The sequence below is a fragment of the Rhinoderma darwinii genome, chromosome 1 (assembly GCF_050947455.1).
Source record: "Rhinoderma darwinii isolate aRhiDar2 chromosome 1, aRhiDar2.hap1, whole genome shotgun sequence".
NCBI classification, from domain to species: Eukaryota; Metazoa; Chordata; class Amphibia; order Anura; family Rhinodermatidae; genus Rhinoderma; species Rhinoderma darwinii.
The window spans coordinates 556,459,367-556,483,200 of NC_134687.1; the positions used below are offsets into that span (position 1 = coordinate 556,459,367).

A 23,834-nucleotide genomic window follows, 5' to 3' on the forward strand; every position below is an offset into this window, starting at 1 on the left:
TGGCGTAAATTTAGGACGCAAAAAAGTGGCGAAATTGCAGGTTCTTTTCTATCCCCCCCCCAAAAAAAGTTAATCAATTAATTCTATGTACCCCAAAATGGTGCTATTAAAAAATACAACTTGTCCCGCAAATTCAAGACCTTATACAGCTATGTCGACGCAAAAATAAAAAAAAGTTCTAGCTCTTTGAATGAGACGATGGAGAAACGTAAAAAAGGCTGGTCATTAAGGGGTTAAGCTATTCACCACTTAAAAAAATAAAAAATAAAAAGGCAGTCCGGGTCCTTTTTTTGTACAAGTCAATGAGCAAATTGGGTCTGTGTGGAACAAAAATATATATAAAAAAACACTACTTCCTGAGAAAGGGATTTATTAGGGATTAAACACACGGCCACGTTACGCGTCTATACCACCTCCGGGTAATCTGAGCTATGAGATGAAAAGATACAGGAGCAGCAACACAAAAGAATAGAATTCGCAAGTGTACGAGCGGCTTTTCTTTTTACATAGTAACAACTGCTTTGTTTTTTGTACTTGGCACGCAGAGTAAAAGGTTACCTTTTGTGTGACAAATAGGCATATCTTATTGTTCTAAATTCTTATTGTGTGTCTCATAAGGAATGAAACCGGATTTACAAGATAGATGTTCAATTAATAATCTCTACCCCAAAAATGTATTCTGAAACTCTCCCAAATATGTGCACACACCGTCAAACACATGACATTGCTAAAGTGGCGAGAAAAAAAACACAATTTTAGGAGGTATCGCCCCCTGTGTAACAAACATAGAATGGTAAAAGCCCATTAGATCACCAGTATCAGTCAACAGTATCATCCAAGCACCTCTTTCGCAGGGAACCCCTGTGATGTCATTAATGATATCCCACAGTTCCATAGCAAACGCATGGATGCAGAAGCAGTGGCTTCTGAACTCAGGAACATGGTACTAAATATGAGCGCAGTGTTTAGGGGTTTTACAGGATAGGAACGGATTATTCCACTGTGTGCTGGAGAACGGGACTAAAGGCGGGGGCCACACAATTAGCATGTTAATTTACTTAAGTGGTTAAATAATCTTCCTATACACCTCCCTTTACTAACTAGCAACCCGATAGTGTAAAATATTGCAGCTGTGGTTGAATCGGGGGCATAAATTTCCATTTATGGCGAGCTAAAGTGATAAACACATTAAAGGGGTATTCTCATCACAGACATTTATGGCATATCCACAGGACATGCCAAACGTCTTAGAGATGCAGGTCCCACCTCTGGGACCCGCACCTAACTCCTGAACAAGGGTCAGTAGAGCGATGGCCAAGAATTACAGAAACAGCCGAGCTTGCTTTGGTCAGCTTTTTCCATAACTCCCATAGAAGTGAATGGGAATTACAGGAACAGCCAAGTTCACTGTGCCAGTGGCTGCCTCACCAAGTGGGACGGGGTCTATGACCGCTCTTTGTGAAATAGGTGCAGGTCCCAAAGGAAAAATCTCTATTTATGTCCACATTATTTCCATTATCTTATCCACCGCCACAACGGGGTCCCCTGACTGCTTCCTATTCACTTCTTTGGGAGTTACAGAAACAGCGTAGCACAGAATGCTTGGCTATTTCTATAATTCCTGGCCATCTCTGCACAGACTCTCCACCTTAATGCCATGGCCAGCGGCTTACTTCCCCAGGCTGGACAGGGTTAGGGTACCCCTGTTCTAGAGATAGGTACAGATCCCAGAGGTGAGACCCGCATCTATCAGGCATTTATGACATATCCTGTGGATATGCCATAAATGTCTGAGGAGAGTACAGAAAATAAACATTTAGTGCATAAACACTTTTACGAAAAGGTCTGAGCATTTACAGCCCTAGGCCATAGTGTACAACATGACATTCATCTACACATTTAATCATTTTACCTGTAGTAACAAGGGCTTGGCTTTCAACTTCTCTTTGATGCTTTCAATGGAATATGTAAAGCTAAAAAAGAGTAACAAAGAAATGACTAAAATTGTGTATCTCAAATATATTGTAGCACATAACACTAAAGCAAGAAATAAATGATTCGCACTGCGCCCTCATACTGACTGGGGTTAGTGATGCATATTTCAGATTTATTACACTGTAAATCACATGACTGTAGATATTTTCAGAACAGAATTAAAGGGAATGTGTTGCCAGCAAAACATGTTTTTTTTTTTTTAATTAAACATTTAGTGTGTAGGTGATTAAACATTGTTCACATTTTTTTTATTTTTTTCACGAGTCAGGAAATATTATAAATTAGATTCTAATTTATAATATTTCCCATTGCTGGTCACTAGATGGAGCTATTCCCAAAATTGCAGCATTGCATGTGGTAAAGCAACCACATTGCTTTTTGCTGCAAAATTGGGAAAAAAGCACTCGCTCTAGTGAGCTCAGAGAATCCCCCCCTCCTTTATCCTGGCTAGTGCCGGGATAAACGAGGGGATTGAACGGTCTAACCTCCTACACTGTGTGTCGCCATTTTTTGAGCTAACACACAGTGTAGTAGGTTTACATACAGTAGTAAACACACACAAACACGAACATACATAGAAATCTCTTACCTGCTCCTGCCGCCGCGGCTCCCTCCGGCCCGTCCACTCCGTCTGCTGCCACTGGTCCAAGTGCACAAGTCCGGAAGCCGCGACCGGAAGTAGTAATCTTACTGTCCGGCCGCGACTTCCGGTCCACAGGAAAATGGCGCCGGACGGCGCACATTTCAAATTGGACTGTGTGGGAGCGGCGCATGCGCCGTTCCCACACAGACTGCGTACACAGAAGTGGATGGGACGGGCCCCGTTCGCAGTCCCTATGGGACTGTGGCTGCCGTATTCCATGTCTGTATGTGTCGTTAATCGACACATACAGAAATGGAAAAAAAAATGGCAGCCCCCATAGGGAAGAAAAAGTGAAAAAATAAAAAAAAAGTAACACACAAACACACAAATAAATAAAAACGTTTTTAATAAAACACTAACATAAAACTGACATGAAATTTTTTTTTGTGGTGACACTGTTCCTTTAAAGACCCCAAATAATTCCCATTATATAACCCCATCATACAACTACGGTAGTACCTGGCTCCAGTCTTGTCCATCTTGTTTAAAAAACACATTCGTGGTACGTAATGTTTGTCTGCTTGTCTCCACACGGTCAGCGTCTGAGCCTTCGGAGTAAAAAGATCTTAGAATTATCCCGATATACTGCGCGCACACCCCACAATATAGGTATAATGTTTGGACTTTATTGAAACATAATGGCTTCCATCTGAATTTGTTATAAACGTATTAGGTTCCGATCAACTATAGAGTGTCTAAACTTCATTTGTACAATCTTTACCACACCGTTCTGAACAAAGCACCAGTGATGTGAATGGCCCTTTGTTTAAAATGTTTTATCACAGACGGAAATTTCTAAGCCAAAAGGGATTTACAAGTTTAGAAAATGGATTTACAGAATCCATGACTTTAGGACGAGTCAGAAATTACTTTTAGATCAACCTCCCCATTAAATAGACACCTGAAAGAGGTTATTAGCCCTCACATACAGCAGGTTTTTTTTTTTGGGGGGGGGGCACAACTAAACACTGCTGCCATTTTAGCAGTGGTCAGCTGGCCGATACACATTAGATAGCGGTCAGTAAAACGCTAGTTTGGCTGGCAGTTATCTTTTCTAACTCTGAAATAAATACGCAACTTGGCCAAGCGTGCTTCCTTATTTCATGAATTAAAGAGAATCAAGCCACTATTGGACACCACTGGCAGCAGCTTAGCTCCTGGTGGAATAAAGTATTAGGTATGTTGAAACACAGCCTTCCCCCATACACATTAGGTAATGGTCAGGTTCAATGTGTATGGCCAGTGTAAGGGAATACTTGTTCATCTCCCTGATGTCATCCAATCAGCAAGCCAAGATGGCGGGCATGCGTGTCGATAGCCAAAAAATAGGAATTTCCTCACGGATTTAAAGAGTAGTTAACCCCTTATTGATTGTCGCTGTTTTGACAGCAGGTGGTGCAGGTCCCCAGTCTACAGCAACATCTTTTGGAATCTATGTAGAAAAGGCATAGCAGCGCTCCTGTGAGCACTCATCCTCTAAGTAGAAGCTCTAACAGCTCCTGAACTTAGAGAACAGACTGCGGAGTACAGCTGGGATTAGATAAAATTCTAACTCCAGCTGTTTAACCCTTTGATCAACACGGTCCGTGACCACGGCATGATCAACGAGGACTCCCCTCTTCGATCGCGTCACTGGAAACCCGGTGATGCGATCGGAGACTGGGGGAACCCTATGAAGTTAGCCCTGGTGTCCTAGAAAGTACCCGAGGGCTGTCTGCTTAGAAAGCCTGCTGTTAGGGCACACTAGGTGTTACCCTAACAGCAGCCTGTGTCATAGTGACACAGTGTATTCTATATACAGGAGTGTGCTATTACATAAGTTAAAAAAAAAGAGCCCACACATTACATAAAAACAAAAAACCCACACACATTAAATATCTACACGACTGTAATAACCTGAATATTTTAAACAGGTTATTTAGTGTGAAAAAAATGCTGAAAATCGCTATTTCCTATATCCAGTCCGCAAAAATAAAACGATAAAAAACATACACAATTTATTTTTTTCTACCCCAAAACTGCGCAGAAAAAATAAAATAAAATAAAATTTTGTCCCGCATAAAACAAAAACATCATATAGTCACGTCAATGAAAAAGTAAAAAAGTAACGGCTGCTGCAAGGTGGATAGGCAAAAATTAAGAAATGAAATGTAGCTGGTCATTAAGGCCTTTTCAGGCCTAGTCATTAAGGGGTTAAACACCATGCTCACAATTACATAACTGTGGCACCTACTGCATTAACCTTAAGGATTTATTCAGATTTACATCGTTTTTTTTATCAATTAACAAAATACAAAGTGAATGAACAGAAGAAAAATCTAAATCAAATGATTTTTTGGCGGGACCACCCATCGCCTTCAAAACAGCATCAATTCTGCTAGGTAAACTTTGATGGAATATGTAGGATTAAAGTCAGGTGTATGATTAGCCAATTATACCAAACAGGTGATAATAATTTTCATATGTAAGTTGAAACACAGTCATTAATGTAAGGGTATGTGCACACACACTAATTACGTCCGTAATTGACAGACGTATTTCGGCCGCAAGTACCGGACCGAACCCACTGCAGGGAGCCGGGCTCCTAGCATCATAGTTATATACGATGCTAGGAGTCCCTGCCTCTCCGTGGAACTACTGTCCCGTACTGAAAACATGAATACAGTACGGGACAGTTGTCCTGCAGAGAGGCAGGGACTCCTAGCATCGTATATAACTATGATGCTAGGAGCCCGGCTCCCTGCAGTGGGTTCGGTCCGGTACTTGCGGCCGAAATACGTCCGTCAATTACGGACGTAATTAGTGTGTGTGCACATACCCTAAGAGAGACAACGGTGTAGGAGGCTTAAAACTGGGTGAAGAACAGCCAAACTCTGCTACAAAGAGGAGGTTGTGGAAGACAGATTCACGTCACAGGTCCACCATGGCAAGACAGAGCACAGCAACAAGACACAAGGTAGTTATACTGCACCAGAAAGGTCTCTCCCAGGCAAAGATTTCAAAGCAGACTGGGGTTTCAAGATGTGGTGTTCAAGCGCTTTTGGAGGAGCACAAAGAAACGGGCAACGTTGAGGACTGTAGACGCAGTGGTCAGCCAAGGCAACTTAGCACAGCAGATCAAAGACACATCGTGCTTACTTCCCTTTGAAATTGTAAGATGTCCAGCAGTGCCATCAGCTCAGAACTGGCAGAAACTAGTGGGACCCAGGTACACCCATCTACTGTTCATAAAAGTCTAGCCAGACGTGGTCTTCATGGAAGAATTGCAACCAAAAAGCCATCACTATGACGTAGAAACAAGTCCAAGCGACTCAACTATGCATGAAGACATAGGAACTGGGGTGCAAAAAAAATGGCAGCAGGTGCTCTGGGCTTATAAGTCAAAATGTGACCGATTTGTTGGTAACAGAGGGCAGTTTGTTCACCGAAGGGCTGGAGAGCGGTACAATAATGAGAGTCTGAACAGTGAAGCATGGTGGGGGTTCCTTGCAAGTTTGGGGCTGCGGTCAGGATTAATGGTGTCCTCAATGCTGAGAAATACAGGCAGATAATTATCCATCAAGTAGTACCATCAGGGAGGCGCCTCATTGGCTCCAAATTTAATTCTGCAGCAGGACAACGACATCACACATACAGCCAATGTCAATAAGAACTATTAACCTAAAAACAGGGAGCCCTAAAAGTGATGTTATGGCCCGCAAAGAGCCCTGATCTCATCATCGAGTCTGTCAGGGATTACATGAAGAGATAGAAGGATCTGAGGAAGCCTACATCCACAGAAGATCTGTGGTTAGTTCTCCAGGACGTTTGGAAAAACCTCCCCGCCGAGTTCCTTCAAAAACGGTGTCCAAGTGCACCTGGAAGAATTGATGCGGTTTTGAAGGGAAAGGGTGGTCACACCAAATATTGATTTGATTTAAATTAATTTTCGTTCACTTAGAATTACTTTAATTGATCGAAAAAACAAACTATTAACCCCTTAGTGACCAGCCTACTTTAGGCCATAATGACCAAGCAATTTTTAAAGTTTTTCCATTGTGTCATTCAAAGAGCTATAACTACTTTATTTTTGCGTCGACATAGCTGTTTAAGGTCTTGTTTTTTGCAGGACAAGTTGTATTTCCTAATAGCACAATTTTGGGGTACATATAATTTATTGATTAACTTGGGGGGGGGGGGGGGGGGGGAGAATAGAAAAAAAAAAAAAAACAATTTCGCCACACTTTTTTGCATCCTATATTTACGCCGTTTACTATTTGGTATCAATAACACAATAACTGTATTCAGCGGGTTGTTACGATTGCAACGATACCAAATTTATATAGACTTTGTAGGGTTTACTACTTTTACACAGTAAAAACCCTTTTTTTCAAAATTATTTGTTAGTGTGTCTCCATATTTCAAGAGCCATACCTTTTTTAATTTCCCGCCGATGCAGTTGTATGAGGGCATTTTTTTTTTGTAGTAGGACTTGTAGTTTTTATTGGTACCATTTTGGAGTAGATGCGGCTTTTTGATCACTTTTTAATAAAAAAAATTTTAAGGCAAGATTCACAGAAAACAGCAATTTTCGTATAGTTTTTATATTTTATTTTTTTACGGCATTCACTGTGCAGGCATTCACTACAGGCAGACCTGGGGGCCTTTATTAGGCCCCCTGGCTGCCACAAAAGACACCGGTACTCTGCGATCACACGCAGGATGCCGTTGGGGTGAGAGGGAGAACTCCAAAACCACTCAGATGCGATGCTCGCTATGAAGCGCCACAGCCGAGGGGTTAAACTGGCGAGATCGATACGGATATCAATCTCGCCCATTCGAGGATGGCTGCTCCCAGCCCTCAGCAACCGGAGGTAGCTGAGCAGGGAGATTTAACGGCTCGCTGCTGTTTATTTATTCTGATGCAGCGCCGTGAAAAGGCTACTGCATCGGAATAAATCCCATTAGTGGCCGCCATGAAAAGGCGTATTGTCGGTCACTAACGGATTAACACTTCTACATTCTTACTCCGTAGCATTTTTGCACAACAGCCTAAAACTTTTTCACAGCACTGTGTGTATTTAAAATGTAATGACATTTACTTCAGATACTAAAACTATGAACATGCTAAGCAAAGACCTAACCGGCAGCACTCAATATCTTGTACGAGTAGACGACTGAAAACAGCTATTTCTCCAGATACTATTAGGGCCAGTTCATACATTGCAGAAATACTGCAGATTTTCCACAACGGAATTAGTTGCGGAAAATCCGCAGCAAATACAGTAGCAGCAAAGTGGAGGTAAATCAAATCTCATCCACACGCTGCGTAAATACTGAGCGGAAATACCGCTCAGAAATTGACCTGTGGGGCGGAAATTCATTCCGCAGCATGTCAATTGGGTTTACGTAAATGCTGCTTATATGTTGCAGGATTTCCCCATTGAATTAAATGGGGATAAAAATCCTGCATCAAATAGCAGTTGTTCAGTTTTTAGCGGCGTTCGCGCCGCAAAAAAATTAACTCAGAAGAAAAAAAGAATTAAAAACTTACCTACGAGTCGGTTTCATTCTTCTGGGATGACTCCTAATCCCATGTGACAGCCGCTGCAGCGGTTTCCTGGGATAAGAGGTCATCCCGGGAGGCGGTCTGCTAGCTTGCCGGCTAAGTGCTGCAGTTTTTCGTAGCGGGCATTCCATGCGAAAAACGTCACCACATTTTGGTGCACTTTTTCGCCAGGAATTCCCTGCGGCGCACAAAGCGGGTGCGCTGCGTGCTAATACGCAGTGTATCCGCCCCGTGTGAACTCAGCCTTACAGAAAATATATGTGTGTCCAAATGAGCAAAAAAATGTTTAGACAACCATGTGCCAATTGAAATCACCCCTTATACCTCCACACCAGCCGAGGCATCAAACACAGCGACTGCTCCATCCAACACCCTTAATGAGCGTTCCACTTCTACAGTGAAATCCACGTGTCCTGTGAAAAGACAATACATTGTTTAGGAGATATCACATTGAAGTAGTAAGGCCTTATTCACATGACAGGGATAATCGTACGCTTTTTAACGGACCGTGTGAACGGCCAGGGAAGAAATAGGACATGTCCTATTTTTTCCCGTTTTACCGGATCCCACAATAAATTCAATTCTATGAGGGATCCGTAAAAACAGGTCCCGCACGGCCGCGAAAAACGTCGATTTGACACCCGATCATGTGAATAAAGTCTTACAATTCTAGTGCATGATGCAAAAGACGAAACTCAGACAACCTGGAGTGTCAATCAAGTTGATCCTGTGTCCATTCCAGTCAAACGTGACAGCAGCGGACTGAATAGTGATCCCACGCTCCCTCTCCTGCACCATAAAATCAGTTACTGTGTCCCCATCATCAACATCTGTTATATATATCAAAACAAAGGGAGAAAACATAAAATTGTTCAATGACAAGGAAGCCAAGATGAATGAAAAAGATGATAGATCATATAGAGATCATATAGACCGATAACTATAATTCTATCTAAAGCAATGAAATAAAAGATGTTTAGACTATATAACAGCGGATATATTTCACTTACCTCCGAGAGCTCGGGTATAACCAGAATAATACAACATTCTCTCTGTGGTAGTAGTTTTCCCAGCATCAATATGAGCCATGATCCCTATGTTTCTGATCCTGCAGTAAAAGCATACCGGAGGGGGGGGGGGGGAATTTATCAAAACTAGTGCAAAGGAAAAGTAGAGAGAACTGCAGCAACCAATCGGGTTTCATCTCTCAATCTTTTTACAATTCTTGGGGAATAAGAAGCAGTAACTTGATTGGTTGCGATTACCCACACAGATATTATTCATTTGGTCACGCCTATCCAGGAGGGTCACGTGTCTTCTGCTTTGTCTACTATTGCTCATTAAATAAAGCTTTTAACTTCAGTTTGTGCAAAAAAGACATGTATCCTATATTATACCTTCAGTGTCAGTAGCTGGTGCTCTGAACGGTTTTAAAGGCTATGTGCACCTTTGATAGGAGAATACAAATTATTTTAATAAAATCAGTGTGTTATGTGTTTTTGAACAACTTTTAAATTGACTTATAAAGTATAGAAAAAAAGTTAAGATACAGCTTTTATGTATTCTGTATACATAGTAGCTGTATCGTTCTGTCATAGCCGATACCGTCAGGCCAGCTAAACTGACGTTTCAGCGGAGATCGGGTCATACGTGTCTCTGACACGCAAGATCTGGTTAATAACGATCACATACAAGTTCAAACTTAGATGTGATCATTATTAGGCGACTCCTGTGTGTCACCTGATCTCAGCCGAGCCGTCAGATGACCTGACGGAATCAGCTTTGACGTTACGATACAGTTTCCATGTATACAGGATACATAGAAGCTGTATTGTAAAAAGTAAAAACATTTTTTTTTAAAATAAAAGTCAATTTAAAAGTTGTTTATTAACCCCTTAAAGAGTCTCTGTCACCAGATTTTGCAACCCCCATATCCCATTGCAGCAGATCGGCGCTGCAATGTAGATAAGAGTAACGTTTTGTTTTTTTAAAAACGAGCATTTTTGGCCAAGTTATGACCATTTTTATATTTATGCAAATGAGGCTTTCTAAAGTACAACTGGGCGTGTTTAAAGTAAAAGTCCAACTGGGCGTGTTTAACGTTAAAGTCCAACTGGGCGTGTTTAACGTTAAAGTCCAACTGGGCGTGTTTAACGTTAAAGTCCAACTGGGCGTGTTTAACGTTAAAGTCCAACTGGGCGTGTTTAACGTTAAAGTCCAACTGGGCGTGTTTAACGTTAAAGTCCAACTGGGCGTGTATTGTGTGTGTAACATCTGGGCGTTTTTACTTCTTTTACTAGCTGGGCGTTGTGTATAGAAGTATCATCCACTTCTCTTCATAACACCCAGCTTCTGGCAGTGCAGACACAGCGTGTTCTCGAGAGATCACGCTGTGACGTCACTTCCCCAGGTCCTGCATCGTGTCGGACGAGCGAGGACACATCGGCACCAGAGGCTACATCGACTTACCTGCAAACGCCGATGCAGAATCAAATGTAGCCTCTGGTGCCGATGTGTCCTCGCTCGTCCGACACGATGCAGGACCTGGGGCAGGAAGTGACGTCACAGCGTGATCTCTCGAGAACACGCTGTGTGTCTGCACTGCCAGAAGCTGGGTGGTAACGAAGAGAAGTGGATGATGCTGATTCGTCAGCATCATACACTTCTATTCACAACGCCCAGCTAGTAAAAGAAGTAAAAAACGCCCAGATGTAACACACACAATACACGCCCAGTTGTACTTTAGAAAGCCTCATTTTCATAAATATAAAAATGGTCATAACTTGGCCAAAAATGCACGTTTTTAAAAAACAAAACGTTACTCTTATCTACATTGCAGCGCCGATCTGCTGCAATACGAGATAGGGGTTGCAAAATCTGGTGACAGAGCCTCTTTAAGGACGCAGCCTAGTTTGGGCCTAAGGCTCAGAGCCCATTTTTCAAATCTGACATATTTCACTTTATGTGGTAATAACGTCGGAATGCTTAAACCTATCCAAGCTTGTTTTCTCGTGAGACATTGGGCTTTATGTTAGTGGTAAAATGTGGTCGATATATTCAGTGTTTGTGAAAAACTGCAAAATTTAGAGAAAAAAAAATAGCATTTTTCTGAATTTAAATGCATATGCTTGTAAAACAGACGGTTATACCACCCAAAATAGTTACTAGTTCACATTTCCCATATGTCTACTTTGGATTGGCATCGTTTTTTGAACATTATTTTATTTTTCTTGGACGTTACAAGGCTTAGAACATAAACAGCAATTACTCATATTTTTAAGAAAATTTCAAAAGCCTTTTTTTTAAGGTACCTGTTTAGTTCTGAAGTGGCTTTGTGGGGCCTATGTATTAGAAACCCTGATAAAACACCCCATTTTAAAAACTAGACCCCTCAAAGTATTCAAAACAGAATTTAGAAAGTTTTTTAACCCTTTAGACATTTCACAGGAATTAAAGCAAAGTGGAGGTGAAATTTGCAAATTTCATTTTTCTTGATGAATTTAAATATTATTCTAATTTTTCCTGTAACAGAGAAGGTTTTACCAGAGAAACACTACTAAATATGTATTGTCCAGATTCTGCAGTTTTTAGAAATGTCCCACATGTGGCCCTACTGCGCTCGTGGACTAAAACACAAGCCCCAGAAGCAAAGAAGCACCTAGTGCATTTTGAGGCCTCTTTTTTTATTAGAATATATTTTAGGCAGCATGCCAGGTTTGGAGAGGTGTTGAGGTGCCAAAACAGTAGGAATCCCCCAAAAGGGACCCCATTTTGCAAACTACACCCCTCAAGGAATTAATTTATGCTTTTTGTTACCATTTTGAGCCCACAGTTTTTACACAGCAAGTATTTGAATTGGGCTGTGAAATTAAAAAAATATATTTTTTTCCAATAAGCTGACATTTTTCATCAAAATTTCTTATTTTCACAGGGAATAAAATACCCCATTTTGTTGCCCAATTTGTCCTTAGTGCGGCAATAGCCCATTTGTGGTGATAAACTGCCGTTTGGGCCCATGGGAGGGCTCAGAAGGAAAGGAGCACTAGGTTTTCTTTGGAGTCCAAATTTTGCTGGATTGGTTTTCGGGTGCCATGTCGAATTTGCAGAGCCCCAGAGGTATCAAAGCAATGGAAACCCACCAGAAGTGACCCCATTTTGAAAACCACACCCCTCCAGGAATACATTTATGGGTGTTGTGACCATTTAGACCTCATTGTTTTTTCACAGAACTTATTTGAATTGGGCTGGGAATTAAAACAAATTTAATTTTTTCCAATAATATGGAGTCTTGGCTCAAAATGTCTTATTTTCACAATAAAATACCCCATTTTGTTGCCCAATTTGTCCTTAGTGCGGCAATACCCCATTTGTGGTGATAAACTGCCGTTTGGGCCCATGGGAGGGCTCAGCAGGAAAGAACCACCATTTGGCCTACTGGGGGATTTTCTGGTGCGAAGTCATGTATGCAGAAGCACCAGTACAGTTGAAACCCCCTGAGAAGTGACCCTATTTTAAAAACTACACCCTAAAGGCATTCATCTAGAGGTGTAGTGAGCATTTTGACCGGAGAAATACATCTCAAACTGTAATGTGGGTTCTCCCGGGTATGGCAATACCCTCCATGTGGATGTTATCAGCTGCCTGGGCACACAGCAGGGCTCAGAGGGGAAAGATGAGGGGGATAAGCTGTGCGGAGTGCATCAGGGTAAATTAAAAATCAAGGGATGTATGATACATTTTAAAACACTTTCATACAGAGCTCTGGTTATTCGGGACACGTGTCACATTGATATATTGTGTCCTTCCTTATCCCCCTCTTATAGCAGACTTTGCACCTCTTTTGACTTTTGCCCTTCTTGCCAGTTTGGGGAACTTCTCCTGGAAAGTGTTTGCCTGGTACGATGTGTGTGGCCCCGCTTCCAGAAGTACTGGGTGCCCCCCTTCCTGGTCCCTAAATATTAGTTTCTTGATAACCACCTCTTGAAATTCCAGGAAGGTTCCCGTCTGGCCTGTACATCGACGTAGCACATATGCATTGTACAATGCCATCTGTATGATGTACACGGCCAGCTTCTTATACCACACCGCATGGCGCTGTAGGGCTTCAGGACTTGATCTGACAAGCCCACCCCTCCCATGAACCTATTGTAGTCCAGGATGCAGTCTGGTTTGGGGGTCTCTGTACTGGTACCTCCTACAGGTACATGGGTACTGGTGTGGCCATGTATTGTTGTCAATACAAGGACATCTCTCTTGTCTTGTACTTTACACACAATATGTTGCTGCTAGAATGTGCCCTGCTCTCACCCCTTCTTGTTTGCCCAAGCAGAGTATTAGGGAGGCCTCTCAGATTTCTATTAGCACTGCCGCATGCCGCAATACTTCTGGAAGCGAGGCACTTGAAGAGTGGGACGCCGGTATAAAAATTCTCCAGGTAGAGGTGGTGACCCTGGTCCAGCAGTGGGTGCACCAAATCTCTCACAATTTTTGCATTAACTCCCAGTAAGGGGGGGCATTCTGGGGGCTGAATACTGCTGTCCTTCCCTTTATATATCCTAAATCTGTAGGTATACCCTGATGCACTCTCGCACAGCTTATACATCTTCACGCCATACCTTGCCCTCTTACCCGGCAGGCACTGGCGGAATTGAAGCCCCCCTTTAAAATGTACCAAGGACTCATCAATAGAAATACACTTCTCGGGGGTGTATGTTTGGGAAAACCGGGCACTGAAACCATCTAATAGGGGTCTCCGTTTATACAAATGGTCAAAACTGGGGTCATCTCGGGGTGGGCACTGCTCATTATCAGTATAATGTAAGAAGCAAAGTATTGCCTCTTTTTTTTTTTTTTAGGTTCCAGTTCAGTTCTGAAGTTGCTTTATATATTAGAAACCCCTATGAAACACCCCATTTTAGAAACTAGTCCCCTCAAAGTATTCACAACAGCATATAGAAAGTTTATTAACCCTTTAGGTGTTTCACGGGAATTTAGAACAAAGTAGAGGTGAAATTTACATATTTCTTTTTTTTGTCAGAAAATCCTTTTTATTCTATTTTTTTCTGTAAAACAGAAGGTTTCACCAGAGAAACACAACTCAATATTTATTACCCAGATTCTGCAGTTTTGAGAAATATCCCACATGTGGCCCTAGTGCGGTAATGGACTGAAGCACCGGCCTCCGAAGCAAAGGAGCACCTAGTGGATTTTGAGGCCTCTTTTTTTATTAGGCACCATGTCCGGTTTGAAGAGTTCTTGTGGTGCCAAAACAGTGGAAAACCCCCAAAAGTGACCCCATTTTGAAAACTAGACCCCTTGAGGAATCCATTGCAGTTTTCTTGGGGTGCATGGGACTTTTTGATCAGTTTTTATTCTATTTTTAAGTGGCGTGGTGACTAAAAAACAGCAATTCTACTATTGTTTTTTTACAGCGTTCACCGTGCGCTATAAATGACTTATTCACTTTATTCTGCGGCGCGATACGATTACGGCGATACCGGATGTTTATAGTTTTTTTATGTCTTATGGTGTTTGCAGAATAAAATACTTTTTGTAAAAAATCATTCACTTTTTGTGTTACCTTATTCTAAGAGCCAGAACTTTTTTATTTTCCATCAATAAAGCCGTGCGAGGACTTATTTTTTGCGTAACGAACTGTAGTTTCGATCAGTACCATTTTTAGGTACATGCGACTTTTTGATCTCTTTTTATTCTATTTTTTGGGAGATTAAATGACCAAACAGTTGTGGTTCTGGTGCAGTTTATTATTATTTTATGGCGTTCACCGCGCGGGATAAATAACAAAATAATTCTGTAGTTCAGACCGTTACGGACACGGAGATACTAATTATGTATAGTTTGTTTATTATTAATAAAAATTAAATAAATAAAAAAGGACTGATAAGGGAAAAAGGGGGATTTTTACTTTTATTTTCTTATTTTTACACAACTTGTTTTTACTTTATTACTTTGTCCCACTAGGGAACTTGAGGGCAGGAGGCCCTGATCGCTATTCTAATACACAGCACTACATGCGTAGTGCAGTGTATTAGAACTGTCAGCTACTCACTGACAGAAAACACAGTGGGTGCTGACTTTGTCAGGACCCACTAGGCTTCCGTAGATGGCATAGCCGGATGCCATTGTTAGGCGCGCTGCCCGCTATCATGTAGCAGGCCGTTGATGGTGGTTTAACCCCTAAGAAGCCGCGATCGCTATTGAACGTGACTTTTAAGGGGTTAATCAGCAGGGACACAGCAATCGGTCCCGCTATAGGAGCTGCTGCAACTGCTGTACAAGACAGCAGCTGTCACAGCTCCTGTATGTGTCCGTCATGGAGCGTGAACGGGATGGTTTCCATGACGGAATAGTACGTCACTGAGCGTTAAGGGGTTAAAAGAAATAGAAAATGTATTTTAAAAAGGTGTACGTAGCCTTTAAGAATTTGGAGTGCGGAAGTACAAAATACCAGAGTAACGTGCGCTTTTCTTACTTGGATACCGGAGGGGTGATGATACTTCGTAAAGATTTGACATCGCCTGCAAAACAGCAGCAGAAAAATGACTAAGGCACATACAAGAAGACAGAGTACATACAGACTATAGACAAGAAGATGATGTTAGAACGGAAGATAGCGCTCGGCAGCCTCATGGTTGAGCATGACAACTACAACGCCATTCCATGAGCAGCAAGGTAGGCCCGTTCTATGTGGTGGCCCCAGTGGTCGGACCCCCACCGATTAGATATTAATCACCTATCCTGTGGATAGGTGATAAATAATGATTGTGAAAACCCCTTTAAGAAAACTAATGTTTTACCAAAGTTCTACAAGTTATTACTCCCAAGCCTCCGGGAATCAGGCAATGTATTGATTTAACCTAACAGGAGCCACCGAGCTATGAGAAGGGAGGGTGAAGGAGGGAGCTCCAGTGATACAGATTGGCCATGATTTTTTTTCCTATTAAGTCCTCTAATTCATGAAGAATAAGATGGCTTTTCAATTGCTTGAAAACTCCCTTGCTAGGGCACCCACTGACCTCAGCGGCGCCTAATGTAAATATTGCTGCGGTGCTCATGTATGTAAATGGGACAACCATACGTTACACAGAGAGTGCGGACTTGTCACATACGGCCATAGCTGGGACACCCTTTCTCTACAACGTATAGGTGTCCCCTACATTTCACAGAGAGCGAGAGACGATGGGGCCCGTGTATGGATAGGAGCGCTGCTGCAATGTTTCCAAGCAGTGGCACTCAGGTCAGTGGGCGATGGAGAGAGGGAGCTTCTCTTTTGTTGTTTTAACAAGTGATTCAAATGCCATCTTATTCTTCATGAATAAGAGGGCTAAATAGAAAGAAATATTCCAGAGAAGTCTTTACATTTTTCCGTGAACGTTAACAAATTTGCAACACAAGGCAAAAAAAATTTTGGACTAATACACCACCTTACCCGCTGGCATGCTATAGTTCCTTGAACGGCCATTCTGACATCTTGGTCTAGTGCGCAGTCTTCTACAACAATGAACACACTGCAGGAGGTAACCGCGGTCATTTTCTGATAATTCCATCAAATACATCCTGTCACCCACAGAAAAGCCACGATACGGCTGGCAGCTACAGTGTAAATCAGGCTACCGCCGCACGGAAGTAGCTGAAATATAACCGCTTCCTATACACATCTTCAACATCTTTTATTTTATAAAAGTTAGTCTTACCATTTCTACATTCGCAAAGCTTTAATAAAACATTTTAATATGTAAGCCACAGGCCTCATTAATATTTGCATATTGAAGATAGGGGGTCAGTTCACACAGAGTTTTTTTTTTTACACGTTTTTTGACGCGGAAACCGTGTCGGAAAACGCGCCAAAAAAGTCAGAAAATGCCTCACATTGTTTCAATGGGAGGCGGAGGCGTCTTTTTCCCACGAGCGGAAAAAACGCCACGAAAATCGACGTGCAGGCAGAGCATAATCTGCCTCAAAATTCCAAACTGAATTTTGAAGCAGATTTTCTGCCTGCAAAAAAACACGGAGTATTTTGCAGGAGTAATATCGGCCTCAAAATTCCGTTTGGAAGTTTGAGGCAGATTTTCCTCTCCCTGCACGCCGATTTTCGCGCCGTTTTTCGCCCGCGGCCATTGAGCGCCGCGGGCATAAAACACCGCGAAATACGCTCTCTCTGCCTCCCATTGAAGTCAATGGGAGGTCAGAGGCGTAAACGCCCAAAGATCGGGCATGTCGCTTCTTTTTCCCGCGAGGCAGTTTTACTGCTCGCGGGAAAAAGACGCCGACGCCTCCCATTGAAATCAATGGGAGGCATTTTAGGGCCGTTTTTGCCGAGTTTTGCGACGCGGTTTCCGCGTCAAAAAACTCGGCAAAATACTCTGTGTGAACCCAGCCTTAAAGTGGATTTTTCGGCTGGATATGCTGCCCTAGGTAAGGTACAAAATATTGTGGCATTTGCCAAAAAAATAAAAGCAATCAAAGAATACCCTGGGGCTTATAGTTGTGAGTCCAGTTTATTCCTGACAAGGTGGAGAGTGGCGGGTGGTGGGCTTGTGCTCCCCTCATGAATTCATCGGGCTCATAACTAGGAGTTTCATGTACTCTTTGATCGCTCCTTTAGCCAAGATGGCACAATATTTTTTTGGGCAGTTTTGGCTAATAGGAGAACAGTCCTGTCCCTGTAATAGGATGCCCTTACTTAGGGCAGCGTATTCAGCTGAGAGATACTGACACAAAACACGTCTAATCTGCATTGTCATTACAATATGGAGCAATAATCTTTGTGCTGATGGTAGCTAACCAACAAACCAGTTCCACCACCTAAAAATGTATCGGACATTAAAGGGGTCGTCCCACAATTAAAAATGACATATCTGTTAGATCACATATAACAATTTTTCCATTGGAAATGAAAAAATGGCTGTTACATATTTGTTATGGTGCTCCCTGGTGTTCTTTTCATTCCTTCTCAGAACCAGTGTTGGTGGTCCCACATGCTCAGTGTTACCTCCCCCGATCCTAATATGTCTGATGTACGGCCAGCAGAATGCTACAACAGATTAAGAGCTGTGCATATGAAACTCCAGTCTTAGGCGGAATTCACACGACAGGGTTTCCCGTCCGGGTGACGGCCGTTCATAAATCGGCCGTCACCCGGCTGCATTAGGAACAATAGACCCCTAATGGGGCTATTCACACGACCGATTTTTTGACGGGCCGGGAAAACCGGCCGTCAAAAAATGGGACATGCCCTATTTTCGGCCGGCCGCCCGGCTCCCATAGAAGTCTATGGGGCCGGGTAAAACACGGCCATCACCGGAATGTGTCCCGTCGCTCGTGCTCTCTCTCCTCCTCCTCACAGTGCAGAGTGCATGTGAGGAGGAGGAGGGTCTTTTTTTGCTCCCTGTAGGAGTGGGAATCCCCAATCCCCGGCCGGGAATTGGGGATTCCGCTACAGGAGAAGTGCGTGACTACACTGTCCATATATGGACACAGCGAAGTCACTCACTTCTGCAGCGGAATCCCCGACTCTATGGCCGGGGATTCCGCTACAGGAGAAGTGCGTGACTACACTGTCCATATATGGACACAGCGATGTCACTCACTTCTGCAGCGGAATCCCCGACGCTATGGCCGGGGATTCCGCTACAGGAGGAGTGACTACACTGTCCATATATGGACGTCGAAGTCAGTGACTTTTCCTGGAATGTGGGGGGGGGATGGGTGCAACCTACAGGGGGCTGGGTGGCATCACCTACAGGGGGCTGGGTGGCAACCCCTACAGGGGGCTGGGTGGCAACCCCTACAGGGGGCAGGGTGGCATCCCCTACAGGGGGCAGGGTGGCATCCCCTACAGGGGGCAGGGTGGCATCCCCTACAGAGAGCTGTGTGTGGCAACAAATTTAAATGAAATTCATCCGATTTTAAAACGGACAGGGAAAAAAACGGATGCAAATCGGGTCCAAAACGGCCTGTAAAAACGGCAACACGGCCCGGAAAATCGGCCAAAAACGGCCGATTTTCCCGGCCGACACTCGGACCCTGTCGTGTGAATGAGGCCTTAGTAAATCTGCCCCACCAGGCGGACATTTTGAAAAGGAATCAAAAGAACACAGGGGGGCACCATAACATATAATAGCATTTATTAAAAATTATTCCAATTGAAAAACGTTTGTCTTGCGTGATCTAACAAGGACACTCCTTTAAAACCAGTTGTCTTGTGATGAAAACGCTTGGCGATATTCCATATGAGCACATATGGATATCAAGTGGGGGGGGGGGGGGGGGGAGGGGTCCTTTGTTCTGGTGCCCCCCCTCCCCCATTAGCCAGAAGAAAAAAAACCAACTTCTTCTGCAGAGGTAATGTGCGGCCGGCAGAATCTTTCCCTGGCAATAACAGCTGATAAAATGTAGCATTACAGAGGTGAGCAATAAACCTTACCTCGTGAAGTCTTACCTCACACGCCACTACTTACCGCTGGGTAAACCGCAGACTTTCCAAGCACAGACTTCACCACTGCAAACATCATTTTTTTCTACTTTACAGACACAACATGACCTATAAAAGACATCGAAGAAGTCAACAGCTGTAGAAACACGGAATAAGGCTGTGTTCACATCAGCGTTAGGTTCTGTTCGTCGGTTCCTTCAGACCTTTCCGTCAGGTGAACCCATGAACGAAAACCAAACAGAAACCATAGCTTTCGGTTTGCATTGCTATTTATTTCAATGGTAATGCTTCCGAAGCAAATGGTTTCCGTTTGTCTCTGATACGGAAGGTTTCAGTTTTTTCGGCGGAATCAATAACGCAGTCGACTAAGCTATTGATTCCGCCAAAAAACTGAAAACTTACGGAACGGAGACAAACGGAAAGCATTCGAAATAGAAAGCTTTAGTTTCCGTTTATTGGTTCTCCTCACGGAAAGGTCTGACGGAACCCAACGCTGACGTGAAGAGGCCCTAAAGCATCATATATATATTAGTAAGTTGCCGTGGATTATTCATGCCACCCCTTCACTTTAATGCATTTTTCTAATACATTACAATAAAGTGACAACAGGAACCACCGCCATATTGGTTGTCACTTTTTAATGAGCTTTCCAACAACCAATGAGAGATTGTCACATTGTTAACAACAACATATACTAAGGCTACATTCACACGAGCGTATCAGATACACGCGCGTGAATCTGGTCCATTCACGCACTCGCAAAGCACATCTTTTTTTTTTTGTTGTTATTTTCAATTGAATGGATGCGCAAATCACACACGGATGTGCATCCGTGTGCGGTGCGTGGTTTTCACGCACCCATTGACTCCAATGGGTGCGTTATAACGCACCAATATAGGACATGCAGTGAGTTTCACGCAACAGACTCGCTGCATGAAAATTCCTGCATGTGTGAACGGCCCCATTGAAATCAATGGGTCTGCGCGCTGCACATGATTTCCATGCACAGCACACGGACGTTATTCACGTTCGTCTGAATGAGCCCTAAGACAGTGAGGGTTTACAGTCAGTCACTGAGAAGAAAATCCAATGGTGGCTAAACCAATAAGGCTGAGGAGTGCTCTAGCCGTTAAATGGGTTGTCCCATATAAAAAAAAAGTCTTTATTTTGAGGCTGGATTTAACTATAAGCGATATTTTTTATTTACACTTCTAAGAAAAATACTTATACCACCAGACACTCTAAAAATGTTAAAGTGGAGCTAAACATTTGACAAACTTCTGAAATGTCAGTGACGTGTCAGAAGTTTGGATTGGTGGGGGTCCGAGCACTGAGAGCCCCACCAATCGCTAGAACTAAGCAGCTGAAGTGCTCCTGTGAGTGCTGAGCCACTTCGTGTCTGTTCGCCTTTTTCCGGAAATAAAATGTATCGGTGTACGGACTCAATACAAAGTCTACGAGCCCGTACTCCGATACATCGGATTTCCGGAAAAAGCTGAACAGACACGAAGCGGCAGAGCGCTTTAGCTGCTTCGTTCTAGCGATTGGTGGGGGTCTCAGTGCTCGGACCCCTACCAACCCAAACTTCTGACATGTCATAGTGACATGTCAGAAGTTTGTAAAACGTTTAGCTACACTTTAACTTAGCGCCAACTGCCGTTTCTATTCAACAGCCTTAAAGGGAACCTGTCACCAGCATTTCACCTATTGAACTCTACTCACCCCTCGGTGGCGCTGCTGTCAAAAGCTCATTGCCCTTATCCCCTCTCCTTAACTTCCCCTCTTACTGTAAATAACGGTCAGCAAACATGTAGCGTCTTGTATGGTAATAATCCGGCAGTCTCGTTCGCTCCGCTTCTTATGGCCGCCCACGACAAATACTAGCCCACCCGGAATGCCAAAATGTTGCCTGAGATAGCACGGATGCGCCCGTCATGTATGGTCAGACACCCTTCCCTGCTTCGTCCGGGCCTCAAGTCTAGTTACTGCGCATGCGCCGCTATGGTGTCCCGTTGTGCGCACACACCAGAACGTCGATGTGCAAGTGCCGGATCTTGTGTGCTGGGGGGGGGGGGGGGGGAGCGGTCAATCAAAAGTAAGGAGGCGGGGTTAACTCGGAAAGGCTTGAGGAATGAAGATATGACTTCTGCTCATTAGCATACGACACGGGAACCCTAAAAAACAGAATACAAAAAGATACAGAGCCGACTCAGAAGATAATTCTAGGTTTTATAGAAATTATTTTTCACCCACTACCACCAGGTATTGCTGGTTTAATAGGTGACATTCCGGTGACAGGTTCCCTTTAAGGGCTTTTCAAAGGACACTGAGAAAGTAACAAGCGTGAGACAGCGATACTACAATTGCGCTTGCTCAGCATCTCCTCTGACAAGCGGAGAAGACACTGAAGCTTCAGCTCTCCGCACCAGGGATCCCTCCGCATACCCAGCTGTGCAGAAAGAGAAGCAGGACTGAGCGGGTGTATCCACTGCGGCACATTTACAGAGGTGGACACAGAAAGGCTACTGCATAGAAACAGCAGGTGGCGCTATGCTAACATCCCTTGTATATCTGGTGATAAGTGTTTTTATAAGGGTATGTTCACACGCTGAGAGGCAGTTACGTGTGAAAAGACAGACTGTTAACAGCTGCCTCGTTTCACACGTAAAAGCTCCTCCTCGTAATTTACGAGCAGTCTGAGACGCTCGTAAACGTTGAGCCGTGCTTCATTGATTTCAATGAAGAACGGCTCAAATTACGTGGCAAAGAAGTGCCCTGCACTTCTTTGCCGAGGCAGTAAATTTACGGGTCGTCGTTTGACAGCTGTCAAACGACGACTCGTAAATAACAGGTCGTCTGCACAGTACGTCGGCAAACCCATTCAAATGAATGGGCAGATGTTTGCCGACGTATTGTAGCCATATTTTCAGACGTAAAACGAGGCATAATACGCCTCGTATACGTCTGAAATTTGGCCGTGTGAACATACCCTAAGAGTACATACAAAAAAATCATCACACTTTGGGCTGGATTTCACTATAAAGTATATTCCTAGTGGAACAACCCAGTTAACCTCTATACAGTTAGATTGTTGGGGGTCCCACCGCTGGAATCCCCACTAATTGATAGAACAGGGACCCCCTAGCCCACCAGTACACATGTGGTGGGCACCAGTTGTATGATGTAGTGGCCAAGAATGAATCCTACCGCTCCATACAACTCTGAGAGGTATAGAAGCAGCTTTGTGGGCGGTGAGACCGCAGATTCGGCTCCCCGGGGGTCCCAGCAGAATTAATAAGGAGTATAATAGAAAGCATTTTATTTTAACATTTTGGATACCTATAAACCTACAATACTATTTAAAGGACAAGTCCACTGTTACTGGGATCCTCCAGTCAAATTCTGTCACTCATCCCTATAATATAACTGCTATGTAATTAGAAGTGTGCGCAGTGGACAAGACATGAGGGAAACGCATAGATTGTAATGGTCTACAAGCAGTGGCGGACACAGACTGCAAAAGGCCCCTGTGCAGATAATGTGCCAGGGCCCCCCCCCCCCACCCCGCAAACTTCTCATGGCCGACGGTCCGCTTTCAGCTGCATCGCTGGGTCTCCTAAGTGACCCAACAATGCAGCACTAGCAGCTGGGGCGTCACTAAGGCTGGGTTCACACACACACTATTTACGGACGTAATTTGGGCGTTTTAGCATTGAATTACATCCGAAAATGCGGCTCAAAAGCGTCGTTAAACATCTGCCCATTCATTTGAATGGGTCTTACGATGTTCTGTGCCGATGGTCATTTTTTTTTACGCGCCGCTGTCGAAAGGCGGCGCGTAAAAAACTGCCTGTCACTTCTTCAGATGTAAATGGAGCCGTTTTCCATGGACTCCATGGAAAACCAGCTTCAATTACTTCCGTAGTGGACGCAGCAAAAGACGCCTGCACATGCCATTACGGCTGAAATTACGGTGCTGTTTTCTCCTGAAAACAGCACAGTAATTTCAGCCGTAACAGACGCTGCCGTGTGAACATACCCTCAGGGCTTAAAATGTCCGGGAAATAGCCCCAATACATATGTGTCCGCCCCAAAAAAAAGTGTGTGTATAGGAGACAGCATAGCATATCTATAGCACTACGACCCTATAAACTATGGATAGGATTAGATACAGTGGCTGAGCAGACAGTATC

The 23,834-nt window shown here is 43.5% G+C and overlaps 1 protein-coding gene across 2 annotated transcripts in view; it reads right to left on the bottom strand.

Annotated features, from left to right (window-relative positions):
- GFM2 (GTP dependent ribosome recycling factor mitochondrial 2) overlaps window positions 1–23,834 on the bottom strand; it is a 63,260-nt gene that overhangs the window by 36,389 nt on the left and 3,037 nt on the right. For both annotated transcript variants that reach the window (XM_075838269.1, XM_075838278.1), the window contains exons 2-9: window positions 19,667–19,749; window positions 16,636–16,714; window positions 15,679–15,724; window positions 9,197–9,294; window positions 8,891–9,016; window positions 8,511–8,599; window positions 3,098–3,186; window positions 1,913–1,973 (exon numbers count right to left, since the gene is read on the bottom strand). In XM_075838269.1, the coding sequence (XP_075694384.1) occupies window positions 1,913–1,973; window positions 3,098–3,186; window positions 8,511–8,599; window positions 8,891–9,016; window positions 9,197–9,294; window positions 15,679–15,724; window positions 16,636–16,714; window positions 19,667–19,720 (642 nt within the window). In that variant the 5' untranslated portion in view covers window positions 19,721–19,749. The remainder of the gene's footprint in view (window positions 1–1,912; window positions 1,974–3,097; window positions 3,187–8,510; window positions 8,600–8,890; window positions 9,017–9,196; window positions 9,295–15,678; window positions 15,725–16,635; window positions 16,715–19,666; window positions 19,750–23,834) is intronic.